This window comes from Staurois parvus, unplaced genomic scaffold, assembly GCF_062004578.1.
Source record: "Staurois parvus isolate SC_StPar_1 unplaced genomic scaffold, SC_StPar_1.0 ptg000827l, whole genome shotgun sequence".
Classification (NCBI taxonomy): Eukaryota; Metazoa; Chordata; class Amphibia; order Anura; family Ranidae; genus Staurois; species Staurois parvus.
This window is the reverse complement of record NW_028318623.1, coordinates 2,200,001-2,223,172: the sequence shown is the minus strand read 5'-3', so window position 1 is coordinate 2,223,172 and position 23,172 is coordinate 2,200,001. Positions and strand designations below refer to the sequence as shown.

General features: G+C 44.1%; 1 protein-coding gene across 2 annotated transcripts in view; it reads right to left on the bottom strand.

The window, feature by feature from the left end:
* Positions 1-23,172, bottom strand: part of EMC10 (ER membrane protein complex subunit 10) — a 40,263-nt gene continuing 17,091 nt past the window's right edge. The window contains exons 7-8 of one of the 2 annotated variants that reach the window (XM_089655181.1): positions 22,358-22,448; positions 1-428 (exon numbers count right to left, since the gene is read on the bottom strand). In XM_089655181.1, coding sequence (XP_089511307.1) covers positions 22,359-22,448 — 90 coding nt within the window. In that variant the 3' untranslated portion in view covers positions 1-428; position 22,358. The remainder of the gene's footprint in view (positions 429-22,357; positions 22,449-23,172) is intronic. The other variant, XM_089655180.1, reaches the window with a different exon arrangement.

Here is a 23,172-nt window from a genome sequence, read left to right as displayed (position 1 = left end):
TTGTTTATCTAACAATCACAATCTTCATTTTTCAATGTTCTTACAGCTTTACGACATAATAAATTAAAATTGGTTCTATGTTACATTTGCCATTTGATCTAATTTGTTCACAGGGGAAAATGAAAAAGTGAAAAGGGCATTAAAAAAAAACGCCAAAAAAAAAAAACCAGAACCAAAATACACGGGTATCCTGAACTACAAGCAGGATCATTCAGTCCACATGCATTTGCAGCACTGCAGTAAGTAACCAGTGCTGGGTGGCAGTTTTTATCTTCCTGTTTTCAGTCTGAGAGAGAGGATTTGAATTCCGGTGCAGCCAATCATCTTCCACCACCGTTGCCACCTCCTCCTCCGTTTCCTCCTTGATTTCCAGCATCCGATGCTCCAGACATCATCAAAAATAGAACAACAGGGATTATGTACATCCACTGCAAAAACAAGACCGCAACATGTTATTACATATGACAGATTCGGAAGGAAGAAGATACAAAGAGGTAATACACTGTTAGGCAATGAGCTTCATTTTTCAAAAGATCTATTCTTTGGAACTTTGGAAGAAATTGGAGGATGATGCCCCTAGCAAGAGATCTCTTCCTGATGTCTGCAGCCGCTGCTTAAAACTGAACGTAAGAATTTGATAGGTTGCGAAGGGCAACAATTAATTCGATTAGGACATTTATAAGCGTGATCCTTTGTTTCAAGTAGGAAATAAAAGTTAATCAGGAAGTATATCAGTATTTCACTGGTTTTTAAACGCGAACAGGGAACATTTATGAAAACGTTGTTTGTGGTTGTTAATTTGAAGCTTCTTTTCATTAAAAAAAAAAAAAATTTAGGGAACCGTATTTTCCGGCGTATAAGACGACCCCCTACTTTTCCTGTTAAAATACAGGGTTTGGGCTATACTCGCCGTATAAGACTACCCCTCTTCCAACACACACCAAATAAAAATTAAAAAACATCAGATTTGATTTCAATATGGTATGGTATTCCAATGATGGGACACGATTCCGCCCACTGACACCAATGATGGGGCACGATTCCTCCCACTGACACCAATGATGGGCACGATTCCTCCCACTGACACCAATGATGGGGCACGATTCCTCCCACTGACACCAATGATGGGGCACGATTCCTCCCACTGACACCAATGATGGGGCACGATTCCTCCCACTGACACCAATGATGGGGCACGATTCCTCCCACTGACACCAATGATGGGGCACGATTCCTCCCACTGACACCAATGATGGGGCACGATTCCTCCCACTGACACCAATGATGGGGCACGATTCCTCCCACTGACACCAATGATGGGGCACGATTCCTCCCACTGACACCAATGATGGGGCACGATTCCTCCCACTGACACCAATGATGGGGCACGATTCCTCCCACTGACACCAATGATGGGGCACTATTCCTCCCCGATACCAATGATGGGGCACTATTCCTCCCACTGACACTAATGATGGGACACTATTCCTCCCATTGACACCAATGATGGTGCCCCATCATTAGTGTCAGTGTGTGAGGAATAGTGTCCCATCATTAGTGTCAGAGCGAAGAATCGTGCCCCATCATTGGTGTCCGTGGGAGGAATAGCACCCCATCATTGGTGTCCGTGGGAGGAATAGCACCCCATCATTGGTGTCCGTGGGAGGAATAGCACCCCATCATTGGTGTCCGTGGGAGGAATAGCACCCCATCATTGGTGTCCGTGGGAGGAATAGCACCCCATCATTGGTGTCCGTGGGAGGAATAGCACCCCATCATTGGTGTCCGTGGGAGGAATAGCACCCCATCATTGGTGTCCGTGGGAGGAATAGCACCCCATCATTGGTGTCCGTGGGAGGAATAGCACCCCATCATTGGTGTCCGTGGGAGGAATAGCACCCCATCATTGGTGTCCGTGGGAGGAATAGCACCCCATCATTGGTGTCCGTGGGAGGAATAGCACCCCATCATTGGTGTCCGTGGGAGGAATAGCACCCCATCATTGGTGTCCGTGGGAGGAATAGCACCCCGTCAGTGGGGAGAGGAATAGTGCCCCATTGTTGGTGTCAGTGGGAGGAATAGTGCCCCATCATTGGTGTCAGTGGGAGGAATAATGCCCCATCATTAGTATCAGTGACACCAATGATGGGGCACTATTCCTCCCACTGACACTTGCTGACTCCTGTTCCAGTATGGTACTGCTGCAGCCAGCATATGTGGTTGCAGCAGCACCTCTGCACTGCACACTTACCGGCTTTTCCCTCACTCGATTTTTGCGGGTCCGCTCGGCTCCACCTCCTGCCCGTGATTGGCGCCTGTGTGCCTTTCCTGAGCTACAGTTCTGGCGGCCAATCACTGGGGAGGAGGCGGAGCCAAGCGGCAGGAGTGAGGGAGTGGCCGGAGTGACTGAAGGAGCAGTGCTTCCTGGACTGGATCGTCCTGGGAGCCAGGTAAGAGACAGCAGCCCTCTGCCCACCCCTGTACTTAGTGTCCCTTCCGTCGGAAGGGGGGGGACGGCAGCGGCACCGCGTCGCCCCCCTAAAAAGTGCTGCCCTGACGTATACTGGCGTATAAGACGACCCCCGACTTTTGAGAAGATTTTCAAGGGTCAAAAAGTCGTCTTATACGCTGGAAAAAACGGTACACATTTTGCATCATAATTTAGCATGAAAATGAACACATCTGCGTGTTTACAATGTGCTTCCTGGCACTTCTAAGATCTGTGACAGCTCCGAGGTTGAATGTCACCATTCTGTAAGTGATCGCAGATGCAGCACAAGAGAGAAAATAGTCGCTTTTTTGGCTGCAAGATCACTCAGAACTACAAACTGTCACTTCGGTTGCAAAACAGATTAATGCCAACAAATCTGCATGCAAAGTGCACAATGGAACTGCTGATCTGAAACACGTGTTAATAAATGTTCCCCAATGACATGATTATATATTGCAATTCCAAAAGTCCAGGACACTACAGCATGCAATCTTTAGTCCTCATGCACACGGGACGTTTTTACAGCGGCTGTTTTTGGCTTTTGACTTTTTTTCTACAGCCAGTAAACCCCCCAGCATGTGTACATACACACAGACTGGAATCAATAAACTGTCTATGTGTCCATGCATACATAGACTGGAATCAATAAACTGTCTATATCACCCGTAGGCTCCCATAACCCAGCCATTTTCAGGCTCCGAATTCCCAAAGCCGTTATATCACCCGTAGGCTCCCATAACCCCAGCCATTTTCAGGCTCCGAATTCCGGAAGCAGTTATATCACCCGTAGGCTCCCATAACCCCAGCCATTTTAAGGCTCTGAATTCAGGAAGCGGTTATATCACCCGTAGGCTCCCATAACCGGGCCATTTTCAGGCTCCGAATTCCGGAAGCCGTTATATCACCTGTAGGCTCCCATAACCCCAGCCATTTTCAGGCTCCTAATTCCGGAAGCCTTTATATCACCAGTAAGCTCCCATAACCCAGCCATTTTCAGGCTTCGATTTCCGGAAGCCGTTATATCACCCGTAGGCTCCAATAACCCCAGCCATTTTCAGGCTACGAATTCCGGAAGCCGTTATATCACCCGTAGGCTCCCATAACCCCAGCCATTTTCAGGCTTCGATTTCCGGAAGCCGTTATATCACCCGTAGGCTCCAATAACCCCAGCCATTTTCAGGCTACGAATTCCGGAAGCCGTTATATCACCCGTAGGCTCCCATAACCCAGCCATTTTCAGGCTCCTAATTCCGGGAGCCGTTATATCACCCGTAGGCTCCCATAACCCAGCCATTTTCAGGCTCCAAATTCCGGAAGCCGTTATATCACCCGTAGGCTCCCATAACCCCAGCCATTTTCAGGCTCCTAATTCCGGAAGCCTTTATATCACCAGTAAGCTCCCATAACCCAGCCATTTTCAGGCTTCGATTTCCGGAAGCCGTTATATCACCCGTAGGCTCCAATAACCCCAGCCATTCTCAGGCTACGAATTCCGGAAGCCGTTATATCACCCGTAGGCTCCCATAACCCAGCCATTTTCAGGCTCCGAATTCCGGGAGCCGTTATATCACCCGTAGGCTCCCATAACCCAGCCATTTTCAGGCTCCAAATTCCGGAAGCCGTTATATCACCCGTAGGCTCCCATAACCCCAGCCAGTTTCAGGCTCCTAATTCTGGAAGCCGTTATATCACCCATAGGCTCCCATAACCCAGCCATTTTCAATGATCCCTCCACTCCCCTGCAGCAGCCACTTACTGACACAGTAGAACTTAAACTGTGGGATCATATAACCAGACTAAAGCAGATTTTATATAGGATAGGAGGAGGGAATATTTTTAAGAACAGATATAGTTAAACTTTTCTACCATTTTACGGTAGAGCAGGCAGACAAACCAAAATATTCTAGGTATTGGGTTGAAGAGATTAGCTCATTTACAACCCTCCCAACAATTTTTCAGCCATGGATTTTTTTCTGATTTCTCTAAAGTCTGTTTTATTATTGCAATTAGGTCACAAAGACACCTTACCACCAAAGGGAAGAAAAAGGAATGAACGATGGAGATGGCTTTCAAAAGGGACACTAGCAATGTTTTCAAGAAGTAAAAAAATAAAAAACCAGAAAAGGACACCATTTGGAAGGCAGGATTGCATAAAACATCCTCAACACGGAAAAACTATCAACATGGTCTTATCCCTTTGGATACTCTGTGGGCCAAATCTCTGCCTTCTCCGAATGTGAATCAACAAGACCATCACTGGATATTTTCTACTCAACTACCACAGTGCAAAGAGAAGATGAAAAGGTGGAAAGAGCCCAGCACCAAAATGTGAAAAAGAAGCAAGAAATAGAGAAAACTAGGCATATTATGGTCCGAAGCCATCTACAAGCCCATGCCTATGCAGACTCAACTTGGAGCTAAAGAAACAGGCATGTTGAAGCATTTGGAATCTGTCTGTCTGGTCTTATAAAGCAAGAAACCAGATCATTAACTGTAGAAAGGGAGAGAACTCTGAGATCTGAGATATTGGTAATCATTTTGTAATTGGTAAACTCAAAACTCTCTAAATAAACTGGATATCATTTGGATTTTTGTAATGTTGAATTAGGCTGGAATTGTCTGGATCCTAATGAAATGTACCAAAGGAAAAAGGAGATTGCCATTCCTGATCTCTGAGAACTGCTGTTGCCTGGTTGATAGTATTGACTCTCCTGCTTGAAGACTTTGAGTAGTTGAGCTGTAGCAAGTATACAAATGAGGACATTTCTCTGATTACTTGGTCTGGGTCTATGCATCATTAGGCACTGAAGCCAAAGGGTCAGTTTAGGGTGCTGAACTAGCACATTTAACTTCTTGCCGACCAGCCACTGTAGAAATACTTTGGCAGGTCGGCACGGCTGGGCAAAACCACGTTTTAAAACGTGCGTTTGCAAAACAGGTAGGGGGCGCGCGCGAGGCGCGTGCCCACCCTACCCGTCCCGCCGATCGCGGCCGTGGGTGTCAGTCGCCGGGTCACGGCCGGTCATTACCTACCGTGTCCCGCCGATTAGCGGCAATCACTGACAGAGGATGGTTGCAGCCGTGCTTTCTGTCAGTCCCCTGTCAGCTTCTGACATGCTGATCCGGAGAGAAGAGTTTATCTCTCCAGATCAGCGTGTTCCCCTGCAGTACACACCCCCGCCCCCTAGTAAAACACTCCCCTCACACAGTTAACCCTTTCAGTAAAAACGTTAACCCCTTCCTCCCCAGTGCCATTAGTACAGTGTCAGTGGTTTTTTTTTTGCACTGATCACTGTATTGGTGTCACTAGGAATGTCGGTGGCCCCAAGTCAGTTCCCCCCCAGTGTCAGAATGTCCGCCGCAGTCCTGCCATAAGTCGCTGATCACCGCCATTATTAGTATAAAAAAAAAAAAATTTTAATCCCAATATCTTTCCCGCCATTTGTAAACGCTATAACTTTCACATAAAACCAATTAATTTACACGTATTGGGTTTTTTTTTTTAGCAAAGACATGGAGCAGAATGCATTTTGGCAGAAATTTATGAAGGGATTAATTTTTTAAATAAATTTTATTAGATATGTTTTATAGCAGAGTAAAAAAATATTGTTTTTTTTAATTTTCGGTCTTTTTTTGTTTATCTAATAAAAAACCCAGTGGTGATCAAACACAAAGTAAAAGGGAGGAAGGGTTAAAATTTCTGGCAATTTTGTTTTATTAATGTCTGTGCTTTCCTGTCTGAATAATGACCACCTCCTCCATTCCTTGTACAGAAGTCAGGGTCAGACAGAACCGCAACAGTTAAACCAGTTTAGGTATGCATCTGTGGAGGGGGAGGGTGGGTTAAGTTAGGGGTAAAGGGCAAAAAGGAAAATGCGCTTTATTTTTAACCGTTTCCATACCGGGCACTTTTACCCCCTTCTTGTCCAGGCCATTTTTCAAGTTTCAGCGCTCTCACACTTTGAATGACAATTGCGCGGTCATGCAACACTGTACGCAAACTACAATTTTAGCATTTTCTTCACACAACTAGCGCTTTCTTTTGGTGGTATTTAATCACCGCTGGGGTTTTTATTGTTTGCTAAATTAACAAAAAAAGACCGAAAATTTAAAAAAAAAACAAAACACGTTTTCTTTGTTTCTGTTATAAAAGTTTGCAAATAAATAATTGTTCTTCATAAATTTAGGCCGAGATGTATTCTGCTACATGTCTTTGGTGAAAATAACCCAAATTAGGATGTATTATTTAGTCTGGAGGAAAGTTATAGAGTTCACAAAATATGGGATAGATCTGAAAATTGATCAATCCTGAAGTACTGACGGCCAATCTAATTTCTTGAGGCCCCAGAATGTCAGGACAGGACAGATATCCCCAAATGACCCCTTTTTGCAAAGCAGACAGTCCGACGTATTTTATAACAGGCATGGCGAGTTTTTTGAAGTTGTATATTTTTTGTCATAATTTTTCGGAAAATGAAAAAAAATTATTTTTACTATTTTTTTTTTACATACTGTCACCAGTGTAGTACAGCGTCATCGTATAACTAGCATGGCGGTGATCAGGGACACTGATTGGTGACAGTATGAAAAAAAAAAATTAAAAATAAAAAAAATTCTAATTTTTTATTACTTTTCAGATTTTTTTTTCATATTTCACTATGACCAAAGTAGTATAATGTTACCATAGTAACATTGCACTACTTTGGGGAAGTGATCAGTATTTTTTTTTTTTTCTTACACAATTTGCTTATAGCAAAGAATTACTTTGCTATAAGCAAGCATTTACCTGAATGACCGATTCATTCAGGGCTTTTTTTTTTGTGCTTAGCTGTGATTTGGCCACGGCTAATCACATGACATGACACAGCTGGGCTGTAATTGGCCCAGCTTGTTCATGTGATCGCTGTGACCATTCACAGCTAGACACACTAGTATACAACGGATGGCATGAATGAAGCCATCCATTGTATACAACTGTCATGTGACCTGCTGTGATTGGTCACAGCAGGTCACATGGTACCGGCAACGGGGCCAGTACTCAGATCTGTCATCGGCCGTGTCCGAGGTACACGGCTGGTGACAAATCGCGCCGCTGTGCAGCTCTGCAGGCGCGCAAACTGCGCATGCCGAAAGGAAGTCATATGGCATCCACCCGGACCGACAATCAGCCATTGGCCGGGTGGCAAGAGGTTAAAGTGCTCTTATTCTATTAAGCTGAAATAAAAAGAAAAAACGCAATGTATAGGCATTAGGTAGGAACAGCAACAGAAGGGGAAAGTGGGGTAAAGTCAGGTCAGGGAGCAAAAGAGGATAAATGCACTTTGTTTTAAGGAGCACTTATCCTTTAACATACTGTATACAATCTATGTAGGTGTATATTCTCAGTCCTCCTGTCTATGGACACATAAAAGAAATATTTTTACAAATGTTTATCTGCAACAGATACATACAGATAGGATTGTTTCCCGTGGAGCAAAATACACAAAGTTTCTGGAATTCTTCCAAAAGAAATACTGACAGCTCCTGTGTTAGCAATCTGAAAAAGGTGCAGTTTAATAATCAACTCGGCCTGTGTTCACATATATGCGGTGCGGTATATCGCATGTGATTCGTGCAGGACCTGCACCGCATTCATGTGCAAATCACATGCGATTTGTGTGCGGTGCAATTGGAGCCATACATTATGTATGGCTCTAATCACACCGCAACTGCGCCAAAGAGGTGCAGGACCCTTTTTGGATCCGCACTAGAATCGGATCGCGCCTATGCGATCCGATTCTGCGCATCGCGCCGTGTTTTGCGGACCGATTTCGGGATGTTAATATACACACCTGCAGCGGTTCGCATGAACGGGGTGCGATTCTGATGCAGTACGGAATTCGCACAGAAAACGCTGCGAATTCCGCACCACGTCAGTGTGAACCCAGGCTTAGAGATGTTTGTAAAAGAGGCATATTTTCGTTGTCCAAGACAACTTTGACTTTAGCTGAATTGGATGGAGATCAGACATCTATGGGTTACCAGCAGACAACTTTGGCAGATCTTGAACAAGAATCTATAGGCTGGGCCAGTTACTGGTTAATTGAAAACCGGCTGTAAAAAAAAAAAAAAAAAAAAAAAGAAAAAGGCAATTGGATCAATATTGTCCAACTGCTATCTCAGGTAGACAGGCAAATATTTATACAGATGCCAGAACCTCCTCCCAATATAAACTGACCAGAGAGTAACTGTAGCAGCCAGGAGTTCTACATATGAAACCAACGGGGAGATTGACTAAAACTGGAGGGTGCAAAATCTGGTGTAGCTCTGCATAGAAACCAATCAGGTTTCATTGTCAAAGTTTAACTGCACAAGCTGAAGTTAGAAGCTGATTGGCTGCCATACAGAGGTGCACCAGATTCCAATTGCTCCAGTTTTAGTAAATCTCCCCCAAGGGTGACTTTTCCTTTAGTTGACTTTTAGCCCTCACTCATACATATGCGTAGTGTAGGTAGGCGATTTAGAGGAGTTTTTTGTTTAATGTTTCCAAGTATAAAATGCCATACAGGAGCTTATTAGGGGCAGGATCAAGCATTTTGACCCATAGATTAATTACGGGCGCGCCTGTGACTCATTTTTTGCATGTTCGCCATGAAGTTAATGGGTCCAAAGGCACCCAAGTCTGTTTCAAAAGTAGCTCATGTACCCCTGAGTGTCCGGTCTTGAGCTACAGGCGCCTGAATGCTCAAAAGAAAAACAGAGACAATGGGAAAGCATGGGATTTCACTTGCTGGGTGTTTGAGTTTCAAATTAAAAAATGCTCAAGTGTGAATGGGGGTTAAAAAGAGAAATTCACCTTTTCAAAAAAATAATAAATGTACATTTTTTTGCAGGTAGATAAAATGTGCATTTATTTTTTTACTCTGGAGCCATTAACCTCCCTGGCGGTATTCCCGAGTGTAGCTCGGGGTAAAATGCCTGTACCAAAAGCGGTAACCCCGAGCTACACTCGGGCTTACCATGCGGCGTTCTCAGGGAGTCCCTGCAGCACTTACCTTGTCCTGCGCTCCCACGATGTGTCCCCTGCAGCGTCCCCGGCCATCTCCTCCGGCCGATGCCGGCATCCGGCTTCCGTGTTCTGGTCCCTGTGACGTCGCGACGTGCGGGCGCCAGATCCGGCGACAAATTTAAAGTTTTTTTAAAAATGTCATTTTTTAAAAAAATTATTATTATATAGTAAAACATTGCTGTTTCAATGCATTTCACATATATTTTGTCCCTACTGCTTTGTCCGGTGCCCTGCCTGCATTTTGACTGTTCTTTCTGCCTGGAAATGTCCATGGCGTCCAAAAAGCGTCCCTTTATGTCAAAAGCGGTTTTAGACCGGCTAGGGAACAGCGATAGTAAATCAGAACCACTTGCAGAATTGAGTGATAATGATTCGTGGGGGAAATTCCTCATCAGACACTGAAAACGATTTGTCGACTTTGCTCAGCGATGTGCGAATTTGCCTCTGTATTTCAAATTTCAGTGTTTTTGGTTTGATTATATTAATGAATTAAATTTATTATTATTATATTATTTTTTATGATTATTATATTATAATTTATGATTTCGGGTTTCAAGTTTTATCATACCCGGGATGTTTACTAGACTCTTGTTCGGACAGATTTTAGTGAGTTATTCCTAAAAATTACAGGCCTACAATAAAAAAACTACATATTTCCATGCAAAAAATGGTACCGCTTTCAGCACCAAAAATCGGAAATAATCATACCGCCAGGGAGGTTAAAGCATTGCACCCGCAATCAGCAGATCACAGGTGCAATGTCAGGCTCCTGCAGTACACTAGAAGGATGTAGGAATGCGCTAAAAATTAAATACAACAAAAAAATATAATATAGTGTTCATAAATAAATATGTGAAAGTCCAAACACCATATATATATATATATATATATATATATATATATATATATTAAAAAAAGTCATGTGAAAATCAAAACACCGTGATCAATACACCACCAGATAAATTGGATAAACTCCCCAGAGCTAAATGCTGATCAGGTTATAGACCAGCATAAGCGCTATTGCTCTGGGAGTGATGAATGTAGCAGTATCCAGACTCTAGGTGCAATACTCTGCAGTGGTAAGCCAATTTCCAGGTTCTAAGAAGCAATACTCTGCACTGGTAGGCAATATCCAGATAAAAGGAGTAATACTCTCCCGCCAATCTTTCGAGGATCAGCCTTTTCATGTATCTTCATAAATATTGGGACCACACTCAGGGACAAAGAAAAGAAATGATGGTGCAACACGTTTTAAAACAATGTTCGTTTAATAAAACTCATGGCACTCACAAATAAGGTGTCTAGAATGACACCAGTATATACAGCATAGGCAATGGACGAGCCCCGCTCACTGCGGATCACCGCCGACAGTCGCAGGGAGCATCCTGACGTCACATCCAATAGGCCGCACCCTACACGTTTCGTCACCACGACGTCCTCAGACAGTACACGGTCTGTCTATCCCTCCCATACGCACAGGCAGTTAGGCTAGGTTCACATATGTGAGGTTGGAGCGGCTGTGGACCCGCACAGAGAATTGTGGACCCGCGGGCGGGTGCTATTAGTTCTAATGGCACGCCGCCGGCACTGGAAACTGCAACCGTACTGGGGACCGAGGTTCCCGTGCGGGCTGCGTTTTCAAAAGAAGTGCAGGGACTTCTTCCCTGCGTGGCACGGGAGTCCATTCAAATGAATGGGCTCTCGTGCCGCGCAAAATGCGGCCCGCCCGGCCGCATATATGTGACCCGGGGGTAACTAAAGTTCAGGAAGATCAATGTACTACAAGAGTGCTCACCAGTGTCCTCGCAATTCATGGAGGACTATAAGGCCCCTTTCACACGGACGGTTAGATTTCAGCTTTAAACTGCAGTTAGAGGAACTTACTTAACGCAGTTAAATGCAGACAATGCATCCCTATGGCTCCATTCACACACTGCGTTTAGCAACATTTTCATAACATATGGTTTTATGCGTTTAGGGAAAATAAAGTTGACTGAGTCCAGGAGCGATGTACTGCAGCTATCTGTACATAAATGCAGTACAAAGAAAAAATAAGTAAACAGTTGCATTAAAGCGGAGCTCCACCCGAAAGGGGAAGTTCTGCTTTAAGGACTGCTCCCCAATAAGGATTGGCACCTTTGGGGGGAGGGGTGGGGAGCAGGTTCCCGAATTTGACAGGTACCCGCTCCCACTTCCGGTTCGATCGCCTAGGTGATCGGAAGCAGAAGGTGTCCTCCCCCCTCCCTCCCCGTAGTCTTTTGGGACACGTGACAGGTCCCAGAAGACTACAGGACCTTTCATGAAGCGCAGTGCTACTCGCGCATGCGCAGTGGGTACCCGGCTGTGAAGCCGCAAGCTGTCACAGCCGGGTGCCCACACTGAAGATGCCGGCCTCCTGGAATGCAGGACAGCCGGTGAAACAGGCTGCGGGGGACACACCAAGGGACCGAGGGACAGGTAAGTGGCTGTTTTTTAAAAATCAGCAGCTACAGTTTTTGTAGCTGCTGCCTTTTTATTTTTTGATAGGTGAGTAGAACTCCGCTTTAACTTCTCCCTAAAGTCCAATAGCATTTGTTCATTTTGGTCAATGCCTTGTTTCTACACATTATACTCTAAGGTTTGTAGTCCAGCATATTATATTACACATTGGGGGGTTTTTCAGGACCTACAGGGCTTCAGTTTGGTAGAAAATCTGGATTCATATACATTTTTTATTGATTTTTATTAGAAATAAGTATTGAAAAAAATAGAAAAAAATGCATGTCTTTATTTTTCCCAAAACAGCCTTTATGTAATATAAAGCATCCCCATATATTTAACTCAAAATATAAAAAATATATAAAAAAAAAAGCCTTCTGAATAATACCGTATTTTCCGGCGTATAAGACGACTTTTCAACCCCTGAAAATCTTCTGAAAAGTCGGGGGTCGTCTTATACGCCGGTGCGAGTCGGTGTCAGGGCGGCACTTTTTCGAGGGGCGGCGCCGCGCCGCCCCCCCCTCCTCTTCCAGCGGACACTAAGTACAGGGGTGGACAGAGGGGCTGCTGTACCTTACCTGGCTCCGGTCCCACGACGATCCGGTCCAGGAAGCGCGGCTGCTCCTTCTTTCAGTTCGGCCGCTCGATGGTCATGCGGCCGCTCAGCTCCGCCTCCTCACCGGTGATTGGGCGCCAGCACTGGAAAGGCACACAGGCGACCAATCACCGGCGAGGAGGCGGAGCCGAGTGGCCCCGCGAAAATCGAGCGGCCGCACTGGAAGAAGGAGCAGCCGCTCCTCTCCCCCACTGACACCGACGATGAGGCACTGTTCCTCCCCCACTGACACCGACGATGGGGCACTGTTCCTCCCCCACTGACACCGACGATGGGGCACTGTCCCCCCCCCCCCCCCGACACCGACGATGGGGCACTGTCCCCCCCCCCCACTGACACCGACGATGGGGCACTGTCCCCCCCCCCCCCACTGACACCGACGATGGGGCACTGTCCCCCCCCCCCCCACTGACACCGACGATGGGGCACTGTCCCCCCCCCCCACTGACACCGACGATGGGGCACTGTCCCCCCCCCCACTGACACCGACGATGGGGCACTGTCCCCCCCCCACTGACACCGACGATGGGGCACTATTCCTCCCACTGACACCGACGATGGGGCACTATTCCTCCCACTGACACCGACGATGGGGCACTATTCCTCCCACTGACACCGACGATGGGGCACTATTCTCCCCACTGACACCGACGATGGGGCACTATTCTCCCCACTGACACCGACGATGGGGCACTATTCTCCCCACTGATACCAATGATGGGGCACTATTCCTCCCACTGACACCAATGATGGGGCACTATTCCTCCCACTGACACCAATGATGGGGCACTATTCCTCCCACTGATACCTATGATGGGACACTATTCCCCCCACTGATACCAATGATGGGGCACTATTCCTCACACACTGACACTAATGATGGGCCACCATCATTGGTGTCAGTGGGAGGAATAGTGTCCCATCATAGGTATCAGTGGGAGGAATAGTGTCCCATCATAGGTATCAGTGGGAGGAATAGTGCCCCATCATTGGTGTCAGTGGGAAGAATCGTGCCCCATCATTGGTGTCAGTGGGAGGAATAGTGTCCCATCATTAGTGTCAGTGGGAGGAATAGTGTCCCATCATTGGTGTCAGTAGGAGGAATAGTGCCCCATTATTGGTATCACTGGGAGGAATAGTGCCCCATCATAGGTATCAGTGGGAGGAATAGTGCCCCATCATTGGTATCAGTGGGAGGAATAGTGTCCCATCATTGGTATCAGTGGGAGGAATAGTGCCCCATCATTGGTGTCAGTGGATGAAATAGTGCCCCATCATTGGTGTCAGTGGATGAAATAGTGCCCCATCATTGGTGTTAGTGGGAGGAGTAGTGCCTCATCATTGGTGTCAGTGGGAGGAATAGTGCTCCATCATTGGTATCACTGGGAGGAATAGTGTCCCATCATTGGTATCAGTGGGAGGAATAGTGCCCCATCATTGGTATCAGTGGGAGGAATAGTGTCCCATCATTGGTATCAGTGGGAGGAATAGTGCCCCATCATTGGTGTCAGTGGATGAAATAGTGCCCCATCATTGGTGTCAGTGGGAGGAGTAGTGCCTCATCATTGGTGTCAGTGGGAGGAATAGCACCCCATCATTGGAATACCATACTGAAATACCATACCATATTGAAATCAAATCTGATGTTTTTTCATTTTTATTTGGTGTGTGTTGGAAGAGGGGTAGTCTTATACGGCGAGTATAGCTCAAACCCTATATTTTAACAGGAAAAGTAGGGGGTCGTCTTATACGCCGGAAAATACGGTAATTATATCACATCATGTGAGTGGAACTCCGCTTTAAGAAAAGGCAAGAATTTACTACCGCAGCTAAACGCAGCCGCATGTAAACACAAGTAATCGCAGATAAACGCAATGTAAAAACGCAAGTGATCTGTGTGCCAGGAGTGTTGTCATTTCAAAATAAAAAAACCTGCATTTACAAGAGGTAAAACAACCTCCCGTGTGAAAAGGGGCCTAAGCCACCTGCCACAATGCCAGACGGTACTTGTAGTCCATTCAGTCACAGAACTCTGTGAATGAATGATGTGGCTGTGTGGGTGGAGCCCTGTACGACTGCATCGTATTTGAATTGTGACAGCGGGTGCAGGGAGAAGATTCCCCACCCCCTGTCATAATAGGGGATCAGGTCGGGGGTGCCAGCAGGTGCTTAAGTAACACATTACACCCTGAATATGGGTGTAACATGTTATGAACGGTGAACTTATCCTTTTAAGAAAACTGGCAGAAACAATTGAGTACTGTCCGTGATACTTTTTTTTTATTTGCACCAACGAACAATTTTGAGTTCAAGCTTTCGGGGAGTGTCCCCTTCTTCAGGTCCAAGCAGTACTGATCACAAAGGTATAGCAGAATGTTAGAAGAGATGTAGGGGATGGAGAAGATATCACTAGTGATCGGTGTTTCCTTTGTGATTAGGCTGGTTAACTGCTTCTTTATGCAGCTATACCATATCATCACAACTACTTTGTACATCCAGGTGAATTATACTGCGTTTTTTTCAGGACAAATTGGGCTTTCATTTGGTGGTAAATTGTAATGGATATCGCCTGAGTTTTTTTTATTATCAAAGGAAAACTGCCCCAAAATAGTAAAAAAAAATATATTTTTTAAATTTAGCGGTGTGTTTCTTGTTACTTCCATAACCTCCCATCAAAAACAACCGAAAATAAATTTTCCAGCCCTTGATGATCACAGCAATACCATATATGTGTATGTTATTTGTTGTTTGTACCCGTAGTACAGCCCAGAAACAATAGTGCACATTTTGTTTTTGGGGTTGTTTTTTTTTTTTTACCTAAAACACACTGAAACTGATACCAATTTTTTGTAAAAAATCCTGACATTTGGCCCTGACCTTTTGACCTTGACCTTTGGCCCTGACCTTGACCCAAACACTTACCCTGGCATTGAACTAGATCAAACCTTGCTCTAGGTATTTTTTTTTATTTTTTTATTTTCTTTTTTTAATATTTCTTTTTTTTTTTTTTTTACAAACTTTTTTTTTCTCTTTGTGCCAGGAGTTAGAGAGATACAATGTATCTCTCTCCTCCATTCATAGAGAGAAAAAAAAACAAAACAAGGGGGCCGGGCTGTACAGTGACTGATCACTACGAATCAGAGGATATCACAGCGATCATGTGACCCAGAGTCAGGAGTCCTGGTTCCCGATCACTAGAATGGGACCCGGGGCTCTCAGTGACACCATGGTATTTGTGCTGGGAGCACGCTGTGCGACGCGCTCCCAGCAGAAAGACAGGTACGCAAATATGCGGCCCCATGGAAAAAAGCCCACTTCTTTGAGGCCGCATATTTGTGTCATGTCGGCGTCAAGAGGTTAAAGTGTGAGTAAAAGCAAAATCAAAAAAGACATGTATGATGTCAACTGCCACTAGAAATGAACACAGCAGTCTGTTTATTGGAGTCCCCTGTAACAGTTTTATTACCTATTGATCCAACCAGTAAAGTCATTATTTTCAACCTCTTTTAAACAGGGTGACAACACTGGCGCCTCCGCTGACCTTACCCTCTGTTCCTTTATGCAGGAAAAACCTTCTATCCTATGGACTAGGTAGTCTTAGCTGAACGTGTAGTTTTATATGAACTTTACATAAGGAGCTTTAATGTGTATATTACACCAAAAATGTATATGCCCCATGTGTGTATTCATATTGTGGTGTGTAAATTTATTTTTTTTATTTTTCAGTAAAAATGATCCTGCAAGGTTCTGCTGCCAATGATCTGCTTGGTTCCTGTTTCAATCTGTTACTAAAGAAACTGAACTTTGATTTTCGAACAGAAATACAATAATTGGAATTTCTGACATTAATCAGAAAGGATCAACATGACAGGCTCTGCTGCTTGTGTACTATTGACTAGCAACTTCACATCGCCATCTAATGGCAAACTACATTTACAGCACACCAGAAAAAAAAAAAAAAAAAACTAACCTCGGCTTACAAATTTAATCCGTTCTGCGGGACTTTTTGAAAAATTTGTAAACAGTGTTACAGTAACAGGTTACACCCTGAATATGGGTGTAACATGAAACAGGTTACAAAAGGTGAACTTATTCTTCAATGAGGGTTCTAATATAGATCTGTGAAGTCACTGAATTCATCCAAGTTTAATACTTTGTTGAGATCTGATAAAAGGGGAAGTCATTGATTTAGCCATTTCAGTGTGTGCTGCTGTTGCACTTCCCTCAGCTCTTATGCAGCCGAGAACAAAGGGAGTGTGATCACAAAAAAAAAAAAAAAAAAAAGTATCTAGGCTCCATGCACACTGGAATTACAAAATGCTGCTACTACAGGAATTCTGTGTTTTGCCTGTAGAACCAGCTCAATGTTATCCTCTGTGTCCATGCGCATTAGAACATTTATAGAGGCATATTATTATTATTATTATTATTATACAGTATTTATAAAGCGCCAATAGTTCGCTCAGCGCTGTACATTACAAAGGGGGACAGAACATGTGACAGAACAATACCAATACAATGCAAAACATGAGGGGATCGAGGGCCCTGCTCTTTCGAGCTTACAATCTAGGAATTTTAACCACTTGCCACCCAGCCAATGTATAAAAACAGTGGCAGGGCGGCACGGCTGGGCAACAGCACGTTTTAAAACGTGCTGTTGCAAAACAGGTAGGGGGCGCGCGCGAGGCGCGCCGTCGCCCTACCTTCACCACCGATCTCAGTCGCCGGGTCACAGCTGGTTGTTATCAGCTGTGTCCCAGCGATTTGCAGCTGCAGTAGCTCTGCTTTCTGTCACTTCCCTGACAGTTCCTGACAAGCAGACCAGGAGAAAAGAGTTTCTCTGTCCCGATCTGCATGTCTCCCCCGCCCCCTAGTAAAACACTCCCCTCACACAGTTAACCCTTTCAGTGCAAAAAAAAGTTAATCCCTTCCTCGCCAGTGCCATTAGTACAGTGTCAGTGGTTTTTTTTTTTTTGCACTGATCACTGTATTGGTGTCACTGGGGATGTCAGTGACCCCAGGTCAGTTCCCCCCCAGTGTCAGAATGTCCACCGCAGTCCCGCCATAAGTCGCTGATCGCCGCCATTATTAGTATAAAAAAAAATTTAAAATCCCAGTATCTTTCCCGCCATTTGTAATCGCTATAACTTTCATGTAAACCAATTAATTTAGACGTATTGTTTTGTTTTTTTTTTAGCAAAGACATGTCGCAGAATGCATTTTAGCCGAAATTTATGATGAAATTTGATTTTTAATTTTTTTTTTACTGGACATGTTTTATAGCAAAAAGTACAAAATATTGGGGTTTTTTTCTCAAAATTGTCAGCCTTTTTTTTTTTATAGCGCAAAAAATAAAAACCGCACAGGCGATCAAATACCACCGAGAGAAAGCTCTATTTGTGTGAAAAAAAGGACGTAAATTTTATTTATGTACCGTATTGCATGACCGCGCAATTGTCCGCGCAGCAAAAAAACTGCGTAAATTGCAGTATCTATACCATAGATTGTAGACGCTATAACTTTCACACAAAGCAATCAATATACACTTATTGGGATTTATTTTACCAAAAACATGGAGCAGAATACATTTTGGCCTAAATTTATAACTAATTTTGAGTTTACTATATATTTTTTATAGCTGAAAGTAAAAAATATTGTTTTTCTTCAAAATTTTTGGTCTTTTTTATCGCGCAATTATCAGTTGAATTAGTGCAGCGCCGAGTAGCAAAAAGAGGCCTGGTCATTAAGGGGGGTAAATCCTCAGGAGGGAGAGGGGTTAAACTCAGCGTTTAGAGGCAGAAAAAAACCCTTCTAGTTTGCATTTTTAAGGGCGGTTTTCTGGCAGAAAAACAAGAAACCGCTAAATGCTCCTAAATGCCTGTATAAAAAACAAACACTTTATATGAGCATTTTTTTCTGCCAAAAGAACTGGTGTTTCTTTTAAGCCCAGAGTGCATGAACCCTTACATTTTGTTTGGTTTTTTTTTTTTTTTTTTAATATCTATACACGTTTTGTCATTCGTTTATTTCAAACTGAATAGGATGTTTCACAAGGTTACAATCACTTTAAAGCAGAACTCCACTCTGTCAATCAACACTAACTATTTTTAATCGTTAGCATTAGTAAAATAGATAGGAAAGTACATCATATTTACTTGTTTTAAACTTTTTTTTTTTTTTTTACATTTCTTCAGTTACTTTCTGGTTTCCAGGCTTAGGCAATTCCAGGGGTCTTCAGGAGGGGTTTTCACAGCTAAAACACACGCTCCTGTCTGCATGCCTGTGCTAAGGGCAGATGGATTCAATGAGGAAACTGCTACAACTGCTAACGCTGCCACCTCCTCTTCACTCCCCCTCTCTGTTGGGGCCCCTCAAGGTTCTGTCCTCGGGCCCCTTCTCTTCTCCATCTACACCTCCTCCCTTGGCCAACTGATACACTCTCACGGCTTCAACTACCATCTCTATGCCGACGACACGCAAATCTATCTCTCTCCCTCTCGCCTCACCCCTTCGGTCTCCGCCCGTATCACAAGCCTACTGAGTGACATATCGGATTGGATGTCACTCCACTTCCACAAACTAAATCTTTCCAAAACTGAGCTCCTAGTTTTCCCCCCAGCCCGTGCCCCCTCCTGACTTCTCTATTTAAGACCAACACCACCACCATCAGTCCCACCCCTCACGCCAGAGTACTAGGTGTCATCCTTGACTCCAATCTGTCCTTCCAGCCCCAGGTCCAATCGCTGACAAACTCATGTAGACTCCACCTCCGCAACATCTCCAAAATACGTCCGTTCCTAATCTCAGAAACCACTAAACAACTCATTCAATTCCTCATTATATCACGACTTGACTACTGTAACTCCCTCCTCACCGGCCTGCCTCACCGCAGACTATCCCCGCTTCAGTCTATCCTGAATACTGCGGCCAGACTCATCCACCCCACAAACTGCTCCGTATCCGCCATCACCCTCTGCCAATCCCTCCACTGGCTTCCGATTGCCCAACAGATAAAATTCAAAATGCTAACATTGACGTATAAAGTTGTTCATAACACTGCCCCAAACTACAACACCGATCTGGTATCCAAATACCACCCAAAACGTACTCTCCGCTCCTCGCAAGACCTCCTACTCTCTAGTTCCCTGGTATTCTCCTCCCATGCCAGTCTCCAGGGCTTCCCCCATCCTCTGGAACTCCCCACCCCAATCCATCAGACTATCACCTACTCTCCTCACCTTCAGGCGCACCCTGGAAACCTCTCTCTTCACGGAAGCCTACCCTGCCCTCAGCTAATTACTGAACTCCTCCACTCCTCCTACCACTCCATCCCCCACAGCTATTTCCTCCTGTACCACTCTCCCCTCCCTCCTAGATTGTAAGCTCCAAGGAGCAGGGCCCTCGAACCCCTCGTGTATTGAATCGTACTGTTACTGTACTGTCTCCCATTATAATGTACAGTGCTGAGCAAACTGTTGGCACTATATAAATCCTGTATAATAATAATAATACATGAATCATCTGCCCTTACTCAAGATGGCCATGGCCAGAAATGCTAGGGGGTGTTTTTCAAAGTGATTTCTCAGCAAAATAAAGCATGGAGGAGTTTGCTTTAAATATTAAAAATTAATTAAATAGTGTTTTTGGTTTGTAGTGTTCGGATGCAGTGTACTTTTGCTTTAAACTGAATGGGTTGTTTTACAAGATGAAGGTTTACAATCACTTTAGGCTAGGTTCCAATCTGTGCGGGTGGTGCCGCTGTGGATCCGCAAAAACCAAAAATCCGGCAACTGCACCACCCGCACAGAAGAATGCGGACCCGCGGGTGGGTGCCATTCATTCTAATGGTACGCCACCCGTACTGGAAATCGCAACCACACTGGGAACCGAGGTTCCTGTGCGGGCTGCAGTTTCCAAAGAAGTGCAGGGACTTCTATCCTGCGTGCCCCAGGGCACGGAAGTCCATTCAAATGAATGGGCTCTCATGCCCGTGCAAAACACGGCCCGCACAGCCACACATATGCATATGTGAACCTAGGGTTAAGGACCAATCATCTGTTGCTTTGCGTGTAACCACTCGGATGTGCAGTTACAGGAGTACAGCTGCCGCATCAGTCATTCTGTCACTGATTTGTATAGACTCTTGGCTGTGGCTATACGCAAACACTGACTCGTTGGTGAAAAAATACAGGCCTTCTCGACGATCTATGGCACATGAGACCTAACAAGGTAGGAACGACATTTCACCTTAAAAAAGTTCACTTAAAAAAAAAAAAAAAAAAAAAAAATTATATATATATATATATATATATATATATATATATATATATATATATATATATATATATTAAAATTTTTTTTTTTTTACCTGCAAAAGAGTTGATATATATCTCAATTCTTTTGCACGTAAAAAAAAAAAAAAAAAAAAAGTGCATGTACTAATTTTTTTTGGAGCCTGGAAAGCATTGCGCCGGCAAGCAGCAGATCGCTGGTGCCATGCAGGACTCCTGCAAACCTGCCAGTGTATCTGTGTGCTCGTTCCTCGTACAGGCAAGCAGATACACTGTGACAGGAATCAAACTACCATAGCGATCAACAGCGTTGTGGTGGTTTATTGAGAACTACAAATGTCGAACTTGTAGTTCATTCATTCAAAGAACTCTGTCACAGGGAAAGAGGACGGCGGGCAGTGACAGCATGTTACATGTTCCACCCTGAAAATGGGTAGCACATGTAACATGTTCCCAAAGGTGAACTTATCCTTTAAATATCACATTTTGCCCTTTGCTGGAGGAGCCAGAACAGTGAAAGATGGCCTCAGATTTTTTTTTTCAGGTTCTTTGTCTTGTCAATCATAGGCCAAAGCCTAATAAGAAATCAGACCTCCCAATTAAGCACATAAGGTCACAAATACAGGCGTACCTCGGTTTACGAACACCTTGGTTAAAGTAATTTTCGGTTTACGAATGAAAATCCATTGAAAATAATGCCTCGGTTTACAAATTTTTTTTTGGAATACAAAGTGACGATTTTTAAATTCAATCGCCGGCTTTTTTTTCTCTTCACTATAGCTCAGAGAATTAGCTGTCACTTTCCCTGGAGCTAAAGGAAACGTTGTTTCTTTTAATTCGGGGAAATAAATAAAAAGGAAACTTTCTTTCTTTTAGCTGGGGGGAAACAGACAGCTGATTCTGTGAGCTATAGTGAAGAAAAGAAAAAAAAAAAAGCCAGTAATTAAATTTTAAAACCGGCACTGACCTATAGTGACAGCACCTTTTTTTTTTTCTGACCTCCGGAACAGATTGATTTATTTTCAATGCATTCCTATGGGAAAGCGCGTTTCAGTTTACACATTTTTTGCAATACGAAACGTCCCGGAGAACGCATTAAATTCATAAACCGAGCTACACCTGTAATATTAAAAAGTGCTGAACCTCTTCATTTTCCCAGCATGCCCCACTTCCTTTCGTGTACCAGTGATGATGCAGCAGGTGCAAAAAAACAAAAAAAAAAAAGCTCCCTGCTATGACATCATACATTTGAGGAAAGCACATGAACGGTCCATGACAGAAGCTAGAGACGTGCTCAATTATTATCAATTATCTGCCCGTTAATCTGTTTAGTCATCATTTGTATTTGTTTAGTCTCAGAGCTCAGAGAAAATAAATTGCAAGTAGAGAGAGTAGCGTTAGAGAAGAAGTAGAGTTTAGGTCAAGTAAATTACTTCAATTCCTCAGGCCTGTTGTGCCGGCTCCCGGAGGTTTCGCTGAATTGGTTAACATTAGCAACATTGCCCCTCCTAGAATTATATGCCACTGTGAGGATGGAGAGATAAAACAGACATCACTAAATACCCTCGACACAAGACACGTGAAGGCGGCTAATGCAGAGATCTTGTACACTAAAGCGCCTAAAGAGAGCATTTGGATGGTACTTGGATATAAACGTGGCTTTGCATCAAAGGGCTGAACACAATACAGGTGGTTCAGGTAATACTTTGCTTTGTGCTGACACTGTGGAACATAATGGCTTCTTCTTACTATACCATTAGAAATGATGTATAAAAACTGGGGAAGGGGAGTGTCTGATTAATCCGAAGATTCTATCGGCTTGTTTACTATATGCAGTCAAACATGATTTTGCGAACACATATGCGCGAAAAAAATTCATTTTATTTCAACAAGACTAATTTACACAATAATACAACATACATTTAAGAGCGCTGCCAAATGTAATGTACAAACGAAGCAAAAACTAAAACAAATTAACACATATATGTATACACACACACAGGGGCGGACTGACAACTCATGGGGCCCCCGGGCAATAGGGGATCATGGGGCTCCTGTGTCCTTGCCCAAACTCAAAAAAGCCTATGAAAAAAGTACCAGGGGAATCTCATGGGGCCCCCTACTGACCCCGAGCCCTCAGGCAGTGCATGAGTTTCCAAATGGTCAGTCTGCCCCTGCACACACATACATGTACTAACAATAACATATAAAGCCATTTATAACACGGCCCCAAATTACATCACCGATC